At 46.5% G+C, this 19,267-nt stretch overlaps 2 protein-coding genes and 1 long non-coding RNA gene across 16 annotated transcripts in view; all 3 read left to right on the forward strand.

The window, feature by feature from the left end:
- Positions 1 to 19,267, forward strand: part of LOC112253201 (ankyrin-3) — a gene marked incomplete at its 5' end in the record, with an annotated part of 64,511 nt that overhangs the window by 42,071 nt on the left and 3,173 nt on the right. For all 10 annotated transcript variants that reach the window (XM_042313634.1, XM_042313636.1, XM_042313635.1 and 7 more), the window contains 9 exon segments: positions 3,264 to 3,338; positions 4,208 to 4,339; positions 5,413 to 5,556; positions 8,519 to 9,317; positions 11,016 to 11,310; positions 14,772 to 14,855; positions 16,832 to 16,915; positions 17,083 to 17,325; positions 18,116 to 18,194. In XM_042313634.1, the coding sequence (XP_042169568.1) occupies positions 3,264 to 3,338; positions 4,208 to 4,339; positions 5,413 to 5,556; positions 8,519 to 9,317; positions 11,016 to 11,310; positions 14,772 to 14,855; positions 16,832 to 16,915; positions 17,083 to 17,325; positions 18,116 to 18,172 (1,913 nt within the window).
- On the forward strand, positions 12,283 to 13,320 carry LOC121843807. Its single transcript, XR_006081748.1, has 3 exons — positions 12,283 to 12,652; positions 13,018 to 13,161; positions 13,258 to 13,320. It is a non-coding gene; the product is annotated as an uncharacterized LOC121843807 (long non-coding RNA).
- On the forward strand, positions 14,862 to 16,754 carry LOC121843806 (uncharacterized PPE family protein PPE21-like). Of its 5 annotated transcripts, none has more exons than XM_042313640.1 (2): positions 14,862 to 16,596; positions 16,642 to 16,754. In XM_042313640.1, the coding sequence occupies exon 1, from the start codon at positions 15,576 to 15,578 to the stop codon at positions 16,548 to 16,550; it is 975 nt and encodes a 324-aa protein (XP_042169574.1). In that variant the 5' UTR covers positions 14,862 to 15,575; the 3' UTR covers positions 16,551 to 16,596; positions 16,642 to 16,754. The 5 variants fall into 5 exon arrangements, with proteins under 5 accessions (XP_042169574.1, XP_042169576.1, XP_042169577.1 ...); XM_042313642.1 differs by having other exon boundaries at positions 14,862 to 16,269; positions 16,330 to 16,754; XM_042313643.1 differs by having other exon boundaries at positions 14,862 to 16,080; positions 16,144 to 16,754.

Consider the following 19,267-nt stretch of genomic DNA (forward strand, 5'->3'; position numbering starts at 1 on the left):
ACAACAGGTCAGGTGTGGCCTCTAGCAGCAGATCAGATAACAACAGGTCAGGTGTGGCCTCTAGCAGCAGATCAGATAACAACAGGTCAGGTGTGGCCTCTAGCAGCAGATCAGATAACAACAGGTCAGGTGTGGCCTCTAATAGCAGATCAGATAACAACAGATCAGGTGTGGCCTCTAGCAGCAGATCAGAACAGGTCAGGTGTGGCCTCTAGCAGCAGATCAGATAACAACAGGTCAGGTGTGGCCTCTAGCAGCAGATCAGATAACAACAGGTCAAGTGTGGCCTCTAGCAGCAGATCAGATAACAACAGGTCAGGTGTGGCCTCTAGCAGCAGATCAGATAACAACAGGTCAGGTGTGGCCTCTAGCAGCAGATCAGATAACAACAGATCAGGTGTGGCCTCTAGCAGCAGATCAGAACAGGTCAGGTGTGGCCTCTAGCAGCAGTTCAATAGCAGGACAGAACACAACATACTTCAGTGAGAAAACTACATCTGTAAGTAGCTAGACAGTAGATAGTTTAGACCATGTTGCCAATGAAGAGCAAAATTAACTGATAATGAAGATATCACATCAATATCAGAAGCCTCTCAGCGCTCCTCCTTCAATATATTTAAGCCCAATACTACATCCAGATTTACTACTACATCCAGATTTACTACTACATCCAGATTTATTACTACATCCAGATTTACAACTACATCCAGAGTTACTACTACATCCAGGACCACTACTACATCCAGGTCTACTACTACATCCAGATTTACTACTACATCCAGGTCTACTACTACATCCAGATTTACAACTACATCCAGATGTACTACTACATCCAGATTTACTACTACATCCAGATTTACTACTACATCCAGATTTACTACTACATCCAGAGTTACTACTACATCCAGGACCACTACTACATCCAGGACCACTACTACATCCAGATTTACAACTACATCCAGATTTACTACTACATCCAGATTTACTACTACATCCAGATTTACTACTACATCCAGGACCACTACTACATCCAGATTTACTACTACATCCAGATTTACTACTACATCCAGGTCCACTACTACATCCAGATTTACTACTACATCCATATTTACTACTACATCCAGATTTACTACTACATCCAGGTCCACTACTACATCCAGGCATCCAGGTCCACCACTACATCCAGGTCCACTACTACATCCAGATTTACTACTACATCCAGGTCCACTACTACATCCAGGTCCACCACTACGTCCAGGTCTACTACTACATCCAGGTCTACTACTACATCCAGATTTACTACTACATCCAGATTTACTACTACATCCAGGTCTACTACTACATCCAGGTCTACTACTACATCCAGATTTACTACTACATCCAGGTCCACTACTACGTCCAGGTCCACTACTACGTCCATGTCTTGTAGAGACGTGAGAGCAGAGTTTGAGCAGGCCGGCAGAGAGAAGACGAGAAGGAGATGGAAGGAGGAGAGGAGGAGCAGTAGGCCGGCTGCAGGAAAGGAGAAGGATTGCAGTCAGGTTGCAGGGTCCAACATGGCCCCCGTCATGGAGACCAAGCCTGTAAAACGTTACACTTCTTGATCTTTAGTGCATGAGCTGTTGTGATTGGCTGTGATGTGACTTAACTGCAGCTGTCATTCTGTCATCTCTGTGTCCTGTCCAACCAGACTTAGGAGATGTATGAACTGTCCAACCAGACTTAGGAGATGTATGAACTGTCCAACCAGACATAGGAGATGTATGAACTGTCCAACCAGACTTAGGAGATGTATGAACTGTCCAACCAGACTTAGGAGATGTATGAACTGTCCAACCAGACTTAGGAGATGTATGAACTGTCCAACCAGACTTAGGAGATGTATTAACTGTCCAACCAGACTTAGGAGATGTATGAACTGTCCAACCAGACTTAGGAGATGTATGAACTGTCCAACCAGACTTAGGAGATGTAGGAACTGTCCAACCAGACTTAGGAGATGTATTAACTGTCCAACCAGACTTAGGAGATGTATTAACTGTCCAACCAGACTTAGGAGATGTAGGAACTGTCCAACCAGACTTAGGAGATGTATGAACTGTCCAACCAGACTTAGGAGATGTATGAACTGTCCGACCAGACTTAGGAGATGTATTAACTGTCCAACCAGACTTAGGAGATGTATGAACTGTCCGACCAGACTTAGGAGATGTATTAACTGTCCAACCAGACTTAGGAGATGTATGAACTGTCCAACCAGACTTAGGAGATGTAGGAACTGTCCAAACAGACTTAGGAGATGTAGGAACTGTCCAACCAGACTTAGGAGATGTATGAACTGTCCGACCAGACTTAGGAGATGTATTAACTGTCCAACCAGACTTAGGAGATGTATGAACTGTCCGACCAGACTTAGGAGATGTATTAACTGTCCAACCAGACTTAGGAGATGTATGAACTGTCCAACCAGACTTAGGAGATGTAGGAACTGTCCAAACAGACTTAGGAGATGTAGGAACTGTCCAACCAGACTTAGGAGATGTATGAACTGTCCGACCAGACTTAGGAGATGTATTAACTGTCCAACCAGACTTAGGAGATGTATGAACTGTCCAACCAGACTTAGGAGATGTATGAACTGTCCAACCAGATTCAGGAAGAAAAGTAGGAAAGAAAAGTAGTCAGGTGCTGCAGCATGATAGTGACCAGAGGACTGTACAGACGAGTAGTCTCTGGCTCGTGTAGAGCTGTGCTGAGTCTGTATCAGTATAGTAGAATAGCAGTATCAGACAGGTGACCGTGGTCCAGTCTCCTCCAGCGTACACAGACACATAGGTTACTGGCATGTCTACTTTCATTTCACTCTGAAACACGTTTGGCCTTGAACACCAAGCTCCACACTATAGAGCTAGTGACATGTGAATTGGGGTGGTTTTGTTTCTGTGATGGTTTGATTGCCTGATAGACTGGCTGGTTATATGCCTAACACCCACTCAACAACAGATACTAGTCTGCTACTGGAACTGTCTATGTGCCTTTGTCTTGCCATTGGATTCTCACAATTCTACCTGTTACTATCTGGCTTCTGATTTGGAATGGTGCAGCCAAGTACTCCAAAATGTAGAGCGTTTACTATGATCTAACTATCCAGAGACCTCTGAATTGATGAGGAGAATTTGGCCAGAAAAAGGTATGTTCTGTTTCTCATAAATACACAGTGATGAGATGATAACATGGTGCTGTCTGCCCCTCATCCCCACCAGGCCCTCAGAGCCCCTGTGAGAGGACTGACCTGCGGATGGCCATAGTGGCAGATCACCTGGGTCTGAGCTGGACTGGTAAGAACACAGTAGCATGTCTCCCCCTGGAGGACAGCAGTAGAATGGCAGTCTCTCTTCTACTGCAGTGACATAACGTACCAGCCACACACACTATTACCCCACACACTGACTGGAGATGGCTAGAATACATCAGAGATTTCAGATTGTGACACCAAACTGTTCCTGTTGATGACTGAGCTGGGTAGGACTTCATCTGTGTAGTCTGTTCCATCTAGAGATTACTGTCATTTTTATCAGGAGGGAAAGGGAGTGTCATGGCAGTGTGCCCAGCTCCCCTCCCCGCCTGCACTGCAGCATGACGTACATGTCTGTCTGGGGGAGAGTCCCCTCCCCGCCTGCACTGCAGCATGACGTACATGTCTGTCTGGGGGAGAGGAGGGGAGGAAAGAGAGGAGGAGAGGAAAGCAAAGGAAACAAAGACAGGAGGGGGAAGGAGAGGAGGGGAGGAAAGAGAGGAGGAGAGGAAAGAGAGGAGGAGAGGAAAGCAAAGGAAACAAAGACAGGAGGGGGAAGGAGAGGAGGGGAGGAAAGAGAGGAGGAGAGGAAAGAGAGGAGGAGAGGAAAGCAAAGGAAACAAAGACAGGAGGGGGAAGGAGAGGAGGGGAGGAAAGAGAGGAGGAGAGGAAAGAGAGGAGGAGAGGAAAGAGAGGAGGAGAGGATAGCAAACAAATGAAGGCAGGAGAGGAAAAGAGAGGAGGGGAGGAAAGAGAGGAGGAGAGGATAACAAAGAAAATGAAGACAGGAGAGTAGAGGAGAGGAAAAGAGGGGAGAGGAGGTAAAGAAAAGGAAATGAAGACAGGAGAGGAGGGGAGGGGAGAGAACAGGGAGGAGAGGAGTAATCCATATTTAATGTGTTTCTGTTTCAGAGCTTGCCAGGGAAATGGATTTCTCCGTAGATGAGATCAATCACATCCGCGTGGATAACCCCAACTCTCTGACCACTCAGAGTTTCATGCTTTTAAAGAAATGGGTTAGCAGAGATGGTAAAAATGCCACAAGTAGGTATCCCATTTCCTCCCTGAATTGAAGACTTGTTTTATGTAACTAGTCATTACTGAGAACAGTAGCACTGCACAGGGCACTACACAGAGCTGTCTCAGGTCATTACACATTACACAGAGCTGTCTCAGGTCATTACTCTACACAGAGCTGTCTCAGGTCATTACTCTACACAGAGCTGTCTCAGGTCATTACTCTACACAGAGCTGTCTCAGGTCATTACACATTACACAGAGCTGTCTCAGGTCATTACTCTACACAGAGCTGTCTCAGGTCATTACACAGAGCTGTCTCAGGTCATTACTCTACACAGAGCTGTCTCAGGTCATTACACAGAGCTGTCTCAGGTCATTACACAGAGCTGTCTCAGGTCATTACTCTACACAGAGCTGTCTCAGGTCATTACACAGAGCTGTCTCAGGTCATTACTCTACACAGAGCTGTCTCAGGTCTGACTGTAGAGAACCAGCCCTGTCTGTAGAGAACCAGCCCTGTCTGTCTGTAGAGAACCAGCCCTGTCTGACTGTAGAGAACCATCCCTGTCTGACTGTAGAGAACCATCCCTGTCTGACTGTAGAGAACCAGCCCTGTCTGACTATAGAGAACCAGCCCTGTCTGTAGAGAACCAGCCCTGTCTGACTATAGAGAACCAGCCCTGTCTGACTGTAGAGAACCAGCCCTGTCTGACTAGAGAACCATCCCTGTCTGTAGAGAACCAGCCCTGTCTGACTATAGAGAACCAGCCCTGTCTGACTGTAGAGAACCATCCCTGTCTGACTGTAGAGAACCATCCCTGTCTGACTGTAGAGAACCATCCCTGTCTGACTGTAGAGAACCATCCCTGTCTGACTGTAGAGAACCAGCCCTGTCTGACTGTAGAACGTGGGTAGGCTGTAATAGTGTTGTTTTGTTTAGTACGTGGGTAGGCTGTAATAGTGTTGTTTTGTTTAGAACATGGGTAGGCTGTAATAGTGTTGTTTTGTTTAGTACAGTACGTGGGTAGGATGTAATAGTGTTGTGTATTGCTGTATGTAGTGTATTAACCAGTTTGCCTGTTTCTGTCTCACTTTAGCGGATTCCCTTACAGAGGTCCTGACTAAGATCAATCGGATGGATATTGTGACATTGCTGGAAGGGCCAATATTTGACTATGGTAACATTTCAGGCACAAGATGTTTTGCTGATGATAACGCAGTTTTCCTGGATCAGTGTGATGGTAAAGTTTAGCCCCATCTAGCTGAAATCTGTCTCTCTCTTTACCTCTCCTTCTTACAGAACCAGCCAGTCTAAACTAGTCGAACATAGACCCAATCCTGGCTAAATGAGTCGAACGTAGAGCCAATCAGGCTAAACGAGTCAAACGTAGAGCCAATCAGGCTAAACGAGTCGAACGTAGAGCCAATCAGGCTAAACGAGTCGAACGTAGAGCCAATCAGGCTAAACGAGTCGAACGTAGAGCCAATCAGGCTAAACGAGTCGAACGTAGAGCCAATCTGGCTAAACGAGTCAAATGTAGAGCCAATCAGGCTAAATAAGTCGAACGTAGAGCCAATCTGGCTAAACGAGTCGAACGTAGAGGCAATCTGGCTAAACGAGTCGAACGTAGAGCCAATCTGGCTAAACGAGTCGAACGTAGAGCCAATCTGGCTAAACGAGTCAAACGTAGAACCAATCTGAACATGATGATGACAAACTAGATGTTGATTTTATATTTATATTTTATATGCCCCCTGAAATCAATCAACACTGATACTTTTCAAACGTTGCCGTGTGTTAACCCTGTCAGGGGGCATTACAACTCTACTACTGTATGTGTGACTGTATTTTATGTTGTGTACAGTATAAAATATCATGCTACTTAACAAGCCTCTGAGGAATCACAACTAACCTATCTGATCTATGTTCTTAATTTGACCATGAGAGCAACGTTTATTTCATTCAGTTGGGTTAAAGATTTGGTTGGTATTTTGTTCTATAATAGTTATGGTGTGTGTATACTGATTGAAAAAAATACAGTAATGTTTAACACACTACATTTGTCACATTTCTCACCAAATAATATTTTATTCACAATTTGATTGTCAAGTACATGAAAACATTATTATGTTAACCAATTTATATGGCAAATGGTTCCTGTCTGTTGTGGTGTGTTGTGGTACTAACCCTCTCCTGTTCTGTTAGATAGCAGTGTGTTGTGGTACTAACCCTCTCCTGTTCTGTTAGATAGCGGTGTGTTGTGGTACTGCTAACGTTTCTGTTCTGACAGCATGACTGTGGCTTTAAGGGACCTCTGCTTGTTATAGGGCTGTTAGAGCTGCTTAGGCTGTTAGTTAGTACCTCTGGTTTCTCTGAGCCTTCCTACCCTGCAGTTATCTTGCTTCTAACTCTGCCGAACCAGACCACCTAACCCCTTCCTGCCAACCTGCTACCTGCCCCTCCCTCCCTGCTGACACCCTCAGCTGTGCTCTCACCCTCCATCCAACATACTGTTAAATAACTTAACATACAGTACCTAACTGGACTGTTGACAGCTCTGCTACAGCCTTGTGTGGCTGCTCCCTCAGTCTTAGTAGTTCTGCTAATAACACTAGGCTAACAACGCTAGGCTAACACTAGGCTAACAACGCTAAGCTAGCAATGCTAGGCTAATGTGAAGCTAACAATGCTAGCTGTTAGGTTCTGGCTGTAGCGCTCTTCCTCAACTGCAGCTACATAAACAGAAGTTACAGTCACATTGAATTTTCATCCACTAATTTTCATTCACTTTCAACCAAGTCTTGTCTGACTAACATTTTGTTTGTCTTTTCATCTGTCAATAGGACCTTACAGTAGTATCTGATAGTTCCTGATCTGTCCATAGGACCTTACAGTAGTATCTGATAGTTCCTGATCTGTCCATAGGACCTTACAGTAGTATCTGATAGTTCCTGATCTGTCCATAGGACCTTACAGTAGTATCTGATAGTTCCTGATCTGTCCATAGGACCTTACAGTAGTATCTGATAGTTCCTGATCTGTCCATAGGACCTTACAGTAGTATCTGATAGTTCCTGATCTGTCCATAGGACCTTACAGTAGTATCTGATAGTTTCTGATCTGTCCATAGGACCTTACAGTAGTATCTGATAGTTTCTGATCTGTCCATATGACATCTTTGATAGTTCCTAAATTTCTTGCTGCTACCCCTTCTTCCTCACCTTGTCCCCTTGTGCTCCTTGTTGTCATACCCCGCCCCTTAGGCCCCCCCCCTATATATTAGGTATGTATATAGGAACTATAGGTCTATATATAGTCACTCCTTAGGCCCCGCCCCCTATATATTAGGAATGTGTAAAGGAACTACAGGTCTATATGTAGTCCCTCGTTAGGTCCCGCCCCCCTATATATTAGGTATGTATATAGGAACTACAGGTCTATATGTAGTCACTCCTTAGGCCCCGCCCCCCTATATATTAGGTATGTATATAGGAACTATAGGTCTATATATAGTCACTCCTTAGGAACCCCCCGCCCCCTATATATCAGGTATGTATATAGGAACTACAGGTCTATATGTAGTCCCTCCTTAGGCCCCGCCCCCTATATATCAGGTATGTATATAGGAACTACAGGTCTATATGTAGTCACTCCTTAGGCCCCGCCCCCTATATATTAGGTATGTATATAGGAACTATAGGTCTATATATAGTCACTCCTTAGGCCCCGCCCCCTATATATCAGGTATGTATATAGGAACTACAGGTCTATATGTAGTCCCTCCTTAGGCCCCGCCCCCCTATATATCAGGTATGTATATAGGAACTACAGGTCTATATGTAGTTCCTTATTTTTCACTGCTCATCCTCTGTACTTACATATCCATGTGATTAACATCACAGATTACTTGTTGACTAAACTCATTATCATGTCATATCCAGGCCTGTATTCCAACAGGCCATTTGCAGATGAGCCATGTAAAGAACTGCTAGCTACCTGCTACCTGCTAGGCTGAATGCTAACAGCTTGCCTGTTTGTTATAAGAGTATAAGTGATTATCTGCAGGTGGCGGTATTATATGAACAGCACTCCTTCCTTCCTCCTTCCTTCGTCCATCCTCCTTCCTCCTGTACATGCTGAGTGTCTTCATGTTGTTGTGTCCCTCCATCTCAGCTCCACTGTGTTGTGGTTATCTCATCCAGGTTCCAGCAGCATCCAGCTGGAGCTTCAGACCCCCACAGGTTTGATCTGTCAGCCCCCCACCCCGCTAAGCAGCGACCACTTCTTTGACGAGGACGCTGGCCTAGACTCCCCCTCTAGAACGCCCACTAGACCATGTGACTTGTCACTCACCCAGACCACCAGCACCCCAGGCCCCGCCTCCCATGCTCAATCCCCCACAATGGTGGTAGAGGAAGACACCTCTGGACCTCTAGACTCCCGGGGAGCCGGGAAGGGCGCCGGGGAGGGTGCCGGGAAAGTGACCTTCACTGAAGATGACACAGGGGTTAGCAGAGAGTCAGTGGCCTCATACAAGCCCCATAACAGGGAGGCAGGGCTGAGAGAGGAGGCTGAGCAGGATGTTGACATGGGGATGCTGATACATCAGATTGATCTTCCTCAGGGGGTGGTCAGGGAGGATGAGTGGCTGGCTGGAGCCAGAGGAGACCCATCAGAGACCCTAGGCTTTAGGCCTGCCCTGGGGGGAGAGGGGGTAGAGGGTGGTGTGTCTGGTCCTCCCGGGGAAGAGAAGGAGGAGGGGGAGTTGAGTGAGGAGAAGTTAAAGTCTCTGTTGGAGGAGATGGGGCTGGAGGAAGGCTCGGAGGACGAGGAGATGACGGAGGAAAGGATAAACGCCATCTTGTCTCAGGTTCAGCAGGCAGACAAAGATGTGATGTCATCACCTGCAGGTTGGCATAGTGAGACGTCCAGCGTGAACGTGGAGCCCCCGACACCTGGCCGCAGTCTGAGTGCTGAGGGCAACGACCTCCAGGACACCAGGTAGGATCTCATATTATTCTCATATTATTATTAAACATTAATAATGTTGTATATACAGTATAGGCTACATCCATGTTATTATACACCAGGCAGAACTTTACTCTGAAGAACATTCCCTCTTTGTCATCTCAGTCATGACAGCATTGTTTTGGTCTCTTTAAAGTCTGTTTATATGTGGTGAAGCCCAAGACATACACTACATCACCAGAAGTATGTGGACCCTTCAGATGACTGGTTTCACTATTTCAGCCACACCTGCTGACAGGTGGATAACATCAGCACACAGCCATGCAATCTCCATAGACAAACATTGCAAATAAAATGGCTTGTACTGGCTCAGTGACTTTCAATGTAACACCGTCATAGGATGCCACCTTTCCAACAAGTCAGTTCGTCAAAAATGTTTCCTTCTAGCTCTGCCCTGGTCAACTGTAAGTGCTGATATTGGGGAGTGGAAATATCTAGGAACAACAATGGCTCAGCCATGAAGTGGAAGGCCACTCAAGCTTAGAGAAGGGGACTGCCAAGTGCTGAAGGGCGTAGTGCTTAAAAATCGTCTGTCCTCAGTTGCAACACTCACTACCGAGTTCCAAACTGCCTCTTGAAGCAACATCAGCACAAGAACTGTTTGTCGGGAGCTTCATGAAATGGGGTTCCATGGCCTAGAAGCCGCACACAAGCCTAAGATCACCATGCGTGATGCCAAGCGTTGGCTGGAGTGGTGTAAAGCTCGCCGCTATTGGACTCTCGATGGTGGAAACGCGTTCTCTGGAGTGATGAATCACACTTCACCATCTGGGAGTCCGACAGATTAATCTGGTTTTGGCGGATGCCAGGAGAACGCTACCTACCCCAATGCATAGTGCCAGCTGTAAAGTTTGGTGGATGAGGAATAATGGTTCATGGTTCGTTCCCCTTAGTTCCAGTGAACAGAGATCTTAATGCTACAGCATTCAATGACATTCTAGATGATTATGTGCTTCCAACTTTGTGGCAACAGTTTGGGGAACGTCCTTTCCTGTTTCAGCATGACAATGCCCCTGTGCACAAAGCGAGGTCTATACAGAAATGGTTTGTTGAGATCGGTGTGGAAGAACTTGACTGGCTGCACAGAGCCCTGACTTCAACCCCATCGAACACCTTTGGGATGAATTGAAACGCCGACTGCGAGCCAGGCCCTGCATAAATGTTCCAACATCTAGTGGAAGGCCTTCCCAGAAGAGTGGAGGCTGTTATAGCAGCAAAGGGAGGACCAACTGGAATGAGATGTTTGACGAGCAGGTGTCCACATACGTTTTGTCATGTAGTGTATTTCCACATTGCGTGGACAATGTTTTTCTAATTCTAATTGTAATCTCCCCGGCCCTCCCTCTCCCCCGCCCCCCTCGCCCTCCCTCCCTCTCACACTCTCCTCCTCTCTTCCCCTTCCTCTCTCCTCCCCCTGTCTCCCCCTCCTCCCTCCCTCCCTCCCTCTCCCACCCTCCCCCTCCTCCTCTCTTCCCCTTCCTCTCTCCTCCCCTGTCTCCCCACCTCCTCCTCTGCCCTCCCTCTCTCACCCTCCCTCTCCCTCTCTTCCCTTTCCCCTCTCCTCCTCCCCCACCCTCCCCCTCGCCCTCCCTCTCCCCCCCCTCCCCCCCCCCTCTTCTCTTCTCTTCCCCTTCCTCTCTCCTCCCCCTGTCACCCCTCCTCCTCCCCAAGCCCTGTGAATTCCCTGGACTCCCTGACGACATCACCTGTCCGACCAGCAGAGAAATCCAATGGAGACCACGCTGACTTCCTGTCCCAGCCCGGGTCACATCCTGAGGCCCAGGGTTCATCCAACGGGGTGAAGGGTCATGGCCAGGTCGAGGACGAGGGAAGGGCGTCAGCATCACAAGGAGGGCAGGAAGAGGGAAGCAGAAGGACTCTGGAAGAGGACAGCACAGCAGGACCAAGCAGCAAGGAGCAGCAGCAGGAGGAGGGAGGAGTGCAGGGGTCACAGCACAAAGTCCAGGTAACTACACATCATGACTCTGCTGTTAGTCCAGGTAACTCTACACATCATGACTCTGCTGTTAGTCCAGGTAACTACACATCATGACTCTGCTGTTAGTCCAGGTAACTCTACACATCATGACTCTGCTGTTAGTCCAGGTAACTACACATCATGACTCTGCCGTTAGTCCAGGTAACTACACATCATGACTCTGCTGTTAGTCCAGGTAACTACACATCATGACTCTGCTGTTAGTCCAGGTAACTACACATCATGACTCTGCTGTTAGTCCAGGTAACTACACATCATGACTCTGCTGTTAGTCCAGGTAACTACACATCATGACTCTGCTGTTAGTCCAGGTAACTCTACACATCATGACTCTGCATGTTAGTCCAGGTAACTCTCCAGGTAACACATCATGACTCTGCTGTTAGTCCAGGTAACTCACATCATGACTCTGTTAGTCCAGGTAACTCTACACATCTGACTCTGCTGTTAGTCCAGGTAACTCTACACATCATGACTCTGCTGTTAGTCCAGGTAACTCTACACATCATGACTCTGCTGTTAGTCCAGGTAACTACACATCATGACTCTGCTGTTAGTCCAGGTAACTCTACACATCATGACTCTGCTGTTAGTCCAGGTAACTACACATCATGACTCTGCTGTTAGTCCAGGTAACTCTACACATCATGACTCTGCTGTTAGTCCAGGTAACTACACATCATGACTCTGCTGTTAGTCCTACACATCATGACTCTGCTCTCACACATCATGACTCTGCTGTTAGTCCAGGTAACTACACATCATGACTCTGCTGTTAGTCCAGGTAACTCTACACATCATGACTCTGCTGTTGACACATCATGACTCTGCTGTTAGTCCAGGTAACTACACATCATGACTCTGCTGTTAAGTCCAGGTAACTACACATCATGACTCTGCTGTTAGTCCAGGTAACTACACATCTGCTGTTAGTGACTCTGCTGTTAGTCCAGGTAACTCTACACATCATGACTCTGCTGTTAGTCCAGGTAACTCTACACATCATGACTCTGCTGTTAGTCCAGGTAACTCTACACATCATGACTCTGCTGTTAGTCCAGGACTCTACACATCATGACTCTGCTGTTAGTCCAGGTAACTCTACACATCATGACTCTGCTGTTAGTCCAGGTAACTCTACACATCATGACTCTGCTGTTAGTCCAGGTAACTACACATCATGACTCTGCTGTTAGTCCAGGTAACTCTACACATCATGACTCTGCTGTTAGTCCAGGTAACTCTACACATCATGACTCTGCTGTTAGTCCAGGTAACTCTACACATCATGACTCTGCTGTTAGTCCAGGTAACTCTGACACATCATGACTCTGCTGTTAGTCCAGGTAACTACACTCACACATCATGACTCTGCTGTTAGTCAGGTCCAACTCTACACATCATGACTCTGCTGTTAGTCCAGGTAACTCTACACATCATGACTCTGCTGTTAGTCCAGGTAACTCTACACATGACTCTCATGACTCTGTTAGTCCAGGTAACTCTACACATCATGACTCTGCTGTTAGTCCAGGTAACTCTACACATCATGACTCTGCTGTTAGTCCAGGTAACTCTACACATCATGACTCTGCTGTTTCCAGGTAAGTCCAGGTAACTCTAACACATCATGACTCTGCTGTTAGTCCAGGTAACTCTCACACATCAGTCCAGGTAACTCTACACATCATGACTCTGCTGTTAGTCCAGGTAACTCTACACATCATGACTCTGCTGTTAGTCCAAGTAACTCTACACATCATGACTCTGCTGTTAGTCCAGGTAACTCTACACATCATGACTCTGCTGTTAGTCCAGGTCAACTGTTAGTCCAGGTAACTCTACACATCATGACTCTGCTGTTAGTGTAACTCTACACATCATGACTCTCCAGTGACTCTGCTGTTAGTCCAGGTAACTCTACACATCATGACTCTGCTGTTAGTCCAGGTAACTCTACACATCATGACTCTGCTGTTAGTCCAGTAACTCTACACATCATGACTCTGCTGTTAGTCTACACATCATGACTCTGCTGTTAGTCCAGGTAACTCTACACATCATGACTCTGCACTCTACACATCATGACCTGCTGTTAGTCCAAGTAACTCTACACATCATGACTCTGCTGTTAGTCCAGGTAACTCTACACATCATGACTCTGCTGTTAGTCCAGGTAACTCTACACATCATGACTCTGCTGTTAGTCCAGGTAACTCTACACATCATGACTCTGCTGTTAGTCCAGGTAACTCTACACATCATGATTCTGCTGTTAGTCCAGGTAACTCTACACATCATGACTCTGCTGTTAGTCCAGGTAACTCTACACATCATGACTCTGCTGTTAGTCCAGGTAATTACACATCATGACTCTGCTGTTAGTCCAGGTAACTCTACACATCATGACTCTGCTGTTAGTCCAGGTAACTCATGACACATCATGACTCTGCTGTTAGTCCAGGTAACTCTACACATCATGACATGCTGTTAGTCCAGGTAACTCTACACATCATGATTCTGCTGTTAGTCCAGGTAACTCTACACATCATGATTCTGCTGTTAGTCCAGGTAACTCTACACATCATGACTCTGCTGTTAGTCCAGGTAACTCTACACATGATGACTCTGCTGTTAGTCCAAGTAACTCAACACATCATGACTCTGTGCTGTTATTGTGGACATGGCTGTTCTTCTGTTCTCATCTCACTCACAAGGTTTATGTGTTATGAGAAAGACCAATGTACTCTGATATCTAGCTGGTGAAGACCACGTTCAATGGATCAAGGTGGAAAACAAATGCATCTTCTTCACTTCTTCACTTTTAACCCTTGTGGCTGGACAGTGTATTTCTTTAAGACGAACCTCTGAGTCAGGATCTAAAATCATTCCTGTCAGTCAGGATCTATGACAGGGCTGTTCTGAACCACATGTCAGTCAGGATCTATGACAGGGCTGTTCTGAACCACATGTCAGTCAGGATCTATGACAGGGCTGTTCTGAACCACATGTCAGTCAGGATCTATGACAGGGCTGTTCTGAACCACATGTCAGTCAGGATCTATGACAGGGCTGTTCTGAACCACATGTCAGTCAGGATCTATGACAGGGCTGTTCTGAACCACATGTCAGTCAGGATCTATGACAGGGCTGTTCTGAACCACATGTCAGTCAGGATCTATGACAGGGCTGTTCTGAACCACATGTCAGTCAGGATCTATGACAGGGCTGTTCTGAACCACATGTCAGTCAGGATCTATGACAGGGCTGTTCTGAACCACATGTCAGTCAGGATCTATGACAGGGCTGTTCTGAACCACATGTCAGTCAGGATCTATGACAGGGCTGTTCTGAACCAAATGTCAGTTGCAACGCAGGACATAGTTGTTACTGTGAAGTCAGAGCCCTAACCCTGCCTGGTTCATCAGGAGGGTGGTAGAGATAAGGAGACCAGCTCTGATGAGGAACGGACTGTCACCACCAAGGTGTACCGACGGAGGGTCATACTGAAGGTACCTGGCCTGCTTGTGGCACTGAGTGGTGTGTTGCCCCAGTGAGGCCTGTGCTGTTATCAATGTGCTGTCTGTCTGTGTGACCTGGGCCTGTCTGTCTGTCTGTCTGTCTGTCTGTGTGGCCTGCCTGTCTGTGTGGCCTGGGCCTGTGTGGCTTAGGCCTGTCTGTCTGTGTGGCCTGGGCCTGTCTGTCTGTGTGGCCTGGGCCGGATGTGACAGTCAGGCTCCACAGGAACCTAGAGCTCTGCTGCCTTTCTGCTTGACCAGCTGTTCCCAACTAGCTGTAGCTACTGGCAGCCTGGGTTGATCTGTTCACGGCTAGTTCTACTGTCCATGTGGTATTAGCTAGTGAATGACAGTAGCACTCAACAGCTCTGGAGACTTCGGCATGTTTTACATCCATCTACTTCCTAGCCTTTCTTCATTTTAACATCAACGATTTGACAGGTTTCATATCACAGCAAGAATTCACACTCACATTGTTCCAGATCATTCTATCATCACATCATTCTAATATACGTAGTTAAACTCAGTCTTTCATCATGGCTTGCATACTGTTGATGTTGGCTTGTGTTTTCAGTTCCATGTACAATGTTACCATCACCACCTGTGGTTTTCTCTGAATCCCTCTACGAAGTTAATCTTATGTGACATAGTCATTTAATGTTCTGTGTGTTTATTTGATGAGTGGTGGTATTAAAGGGTCAGTGCTTTTTGCAAATGGAGCTTTGTGTTGCTATTGTCCCTAGGGCAGGTAAACTAACCTCAGGTAAACTAATGATGACAGGTAAACTAACCTCAGGTAAACTAACCTCAGGTAAACTAATGATGACAGGTAAACTAACCTCAGGCAAACTAAACTCAAGCAAACTAACCTCAGGTAAACTAACCTCAGGTAAACTAATGATGACAGGTAAACTAATGTCAGGCAAACTAATGAGGACAGGTAAACTAACGTCAGGCAAACTAAACTCAGGCAAACTAACCTCAGGTAAACTAACCTCAGGTAAACTAATGATGACAGGTAAACTAACCTCAGGTAAACTAACCTCAGGTAAACTAACCTCAGGTAAACTAATGATGACAGGTAAACTAACGTCAGGTAAACTAACCTCAGGCAAACTAAACTCAGGCAAACTAACCTCAGGTAAACTAACCTCAGGTAAACTAATGATGACAGGTAAACTAAACTCAGGTAAACTAAACTCAGGTAAACTAACCTCAGGTAAACTAACTTCAGGTAAACTAATGATGACAGGTAAACTAACGTCAGGTAAACTAACCTCAGGTAAACTAATGATGACAGGTAAACTAACCTCAGGCAAACTACACTCAGGTAAACTAAACTCAGGTAAACTAATGATGACAGGTAAACTAAACTCAGGTAAACTAAACTCAGGTAAACTAACCTCAGGTAAACTAACCTCAGGCAAACTACACTCAGGCAAACTAACCTCAGGTAAACTAACTTCAGGTAAACTAATGATGACAGGTAAACTAACGTCAGGCAAACTAAACTCAGGTAAACTAAACTCAGGTAAACTAATGATGACAGGTAAACTAAACTCAGGTAAACTAAACTCAGGTAAACTAACCTCAGGTAAACTAATGATGACAGGTAAACTAACGTCAGGTAAACTAAACTCATATAAACTAACCTCAAGTAAACTAATGATGACAGGTAAACTAACGTAAGGCAAACTAAACTCAGGTAAACTAAACTCAGGTAAACTAACCTCAGGTAAACTAAACTCAGGTAAACTAACATCAGGCAAAATAACCTCAGGTAAACTAATGATGACAGGTAAACTAACCTCAGGTAAACTAATGATGACAGGCAAACTAACCTCAGGTAAACTAATGATGACAGGCAAACTAACGTCAGGTAAACTAACCTCAGGTAAACTAATGATGACCGGTAAACTAACCTCAGGTAAACTAATGATGACAGGTAAATCCTACCATATCATTCTCAGGGAGAACAGGCCAGAAACATCCCTGTGGAGTCAGTGACAGAAGAGCAGTTCACAGACGAGGATGGAAACATAGTCACCCGAAAAGTAACTGCTGTACCCCCCTTCACTACACACCGCACACCCCTATTACATCATCACCCTGTCCTCTTCTGATATCACCTGAACATCTCCCCCATGCCCATCCTCCCCATCTCCAACCCCCATCCCCATTCCTCTGTCCTAACATGACTTTATACCCCTCCACTCCTAAGGTCATCAGGAAAGTAGTACGTCGTATTGCTGCTACGGCAACTACTTTTACTGCTACTACTACTGCTACTACAGAGGAGGTGAAAGCAGGAGGAGCAGTAGGAGAAAGAGAAGCAGGAGGAAGAGGAGAAGCAGCAGGAGGAGGAGGCCGGAAGGAAAATAAGGGCAGGAAGAGAAACAAGCGCTCCCGAGGTGGCCCTAAGGCAGAGCAGGAGAGCTCTAAGGGTCAGAGGGGAAAGACTGAGGTTTGCTCCATGATCATAGAGTAGACTGAAGTGTGGTGTTGACACTAACGGTAGACTAGTAGTGGAGAGAGTTCCAACTAGACAGTAGACTAGTAGTGGAGAGAGTTCCAACTAGACGGTAGACTAGTAGTGGAGAGAGTTCCAACTAGACGGTAGACTAGTAGTGGAGAGAGTTCCAACTAGACAGTAGACTAGTAGTGGAGAGAGTTCCAACTAGACAGTAGACTAGTAGTGGAGAGAGTTCCAACTAGACGGTAGACTAGTAGTGGAGAGAGTTCCAACTAGACGGTAGACTAGTAGTGGAGAGAGTTCCAACTAGACGGTAGAATAGTAGTTGAGAGAGTTCCAACTAGACGGTAGACTAGTAGTGGAGAGAATTCCAACTAGACAGTAGACACTGACGTAGACTAGCAGTGTGGAATGCTTCAGAGTGCTGTGGTGTGTGGTTGTCAGACAGCTCAGTTCAATGTGAAGCGATCAGAGAGCTCAATCTGACCTGCTGTCAGTGTGATGTCATTGGACTGTCAGTGTTTACTGGTCAGACTATGAACCTGATGGTGGAGTGATGCCAATCAGCTGGATGTAGTGAATTAACAACTCCCTTAGTGTTTTCTTTCAGCATGTCTAGGACACTAGTGGAGAAGAGTTCCAGTCTGCCTGGTGTTTCTTTCTTTCTGCATGTCTAGGACACTAGTGGAGAAGAGTTTCAGTCTGCCTGGTCTGTGTGTTCTGCGGGCCTGCCCCTCATTCTGCCATCGTCCTGTCTAACCCCTCTCTCTGTGTGTTTCAGTCTGAAGAAGGGTCAGGGTCGAAGGTGAAAAAGAAGCAAGTGGAAAAGGATCAATGATAAGAGTCGTGTGCTCAACCTGGTATGTACAAGTATGGAGCTCAGGACTGATAGAATATGGAGGGAAATGGGGATCACTTAACACTACAGCCAGGTGGTATCCTGTCTGGATCCATTATCCTTTCGGAACCATTATCCTGTCCTGGATCCATTATCCTGTCAGATCCAGGACAGGCTCAGCCTGGATCCATTATCCTGTCGGATCCAGCAACCGGCTGTCTGGATCCATTATCCTGTTCGGATCCAGCAACCCGGCTGTCTGGATCCATTATCCTGTCGGATCCAGGACAGGCTCAGTCTGGATCCATCATCCTGTCGGATCCAGCAACCGAGTGTCTGGATCCATTATCCTGTCGGATCCAGCAACCGGCTGTCTGGATCCATTATCCTGTTCGGATCCAGCAACCCGGCTGTCTGGATCCATTATCCTGTCGGATCCAGGACAGGCTCAGTCTGGATCCATCATCCTGTCGGATCCATTATCCTGTCGGATCCAGCAACCGGCTGTCTGGATCCATTATCCTGTCGGCTCCAGGACATGCTCAGTTTGGATCCATTATCCTGTCAGATCCAAGAACCAGCTGTCTTGATCCATTATCCTGTCGGATCCAGCAACCGGCTGTCTGGATCCATTATCCTGTCGGATCCAGCAACTGGCTGTCTGGATCCATTATCCTGTCGGATCCAGGACAGGCTCAGTCTGGATCCATTATCCTGTCGGATCCAGCAACCGGCTGTCTGGATCCATTATCCTGTTCGGATCCAGCAACCCGGCTGTCTGGATCCATTATCCTGTCGGATCCAGGACAGGCTCAGTCTGGATCCATCATCCTGTCGGATCCAGCAACCGGCTGTCTGGATCCATTATCCTGTCGGATCCAGCAACCGGCTGTCTGGATCCATTATCCTGTCAGCTCCAGGACATGCTCAGTTTGGATCCATTATCCTGTCAGATCCAAGAACCAGCTGTCTTGATCCATTATCCTGTCGGATCCAGCAACCGGCTGTCTGGATCCATTATCCTGTCGGATCCAGGACAGGCTCAGTCTGGATCCATTATCCTGTCGGATCCAGGACAGGCTCAGTCTGGATCCA

This window comes from Oncorhynchus tshawytscha, unplaced genomic scaffold (assembly GCF_018296145.1).
Source record: "Oncorhynchus tshawytscha isolate Ot180627B unplaced genomic scaffold, Otsh_v2.0 Un_contig_917_pilon_pilon, whole genome shotgun sequence".
In the NCBI taxonomy this organism is placed as follows: Eukaryota; Metazoa; Chordata; class Actinopteri; order Salmoniformes; family Salmonidae; genus Oncorhynchus; species Oncorhynchus tshawytscha.

Coding starts and splice junctions, on each gene's coding strand:
- LOC121843806 (XM_042313640.1), top strand. CDS start 15,576: ATGGAGCTTTGTGTTGCTATTGTCCCTAGGGCAGGTAAACTAACCTCA.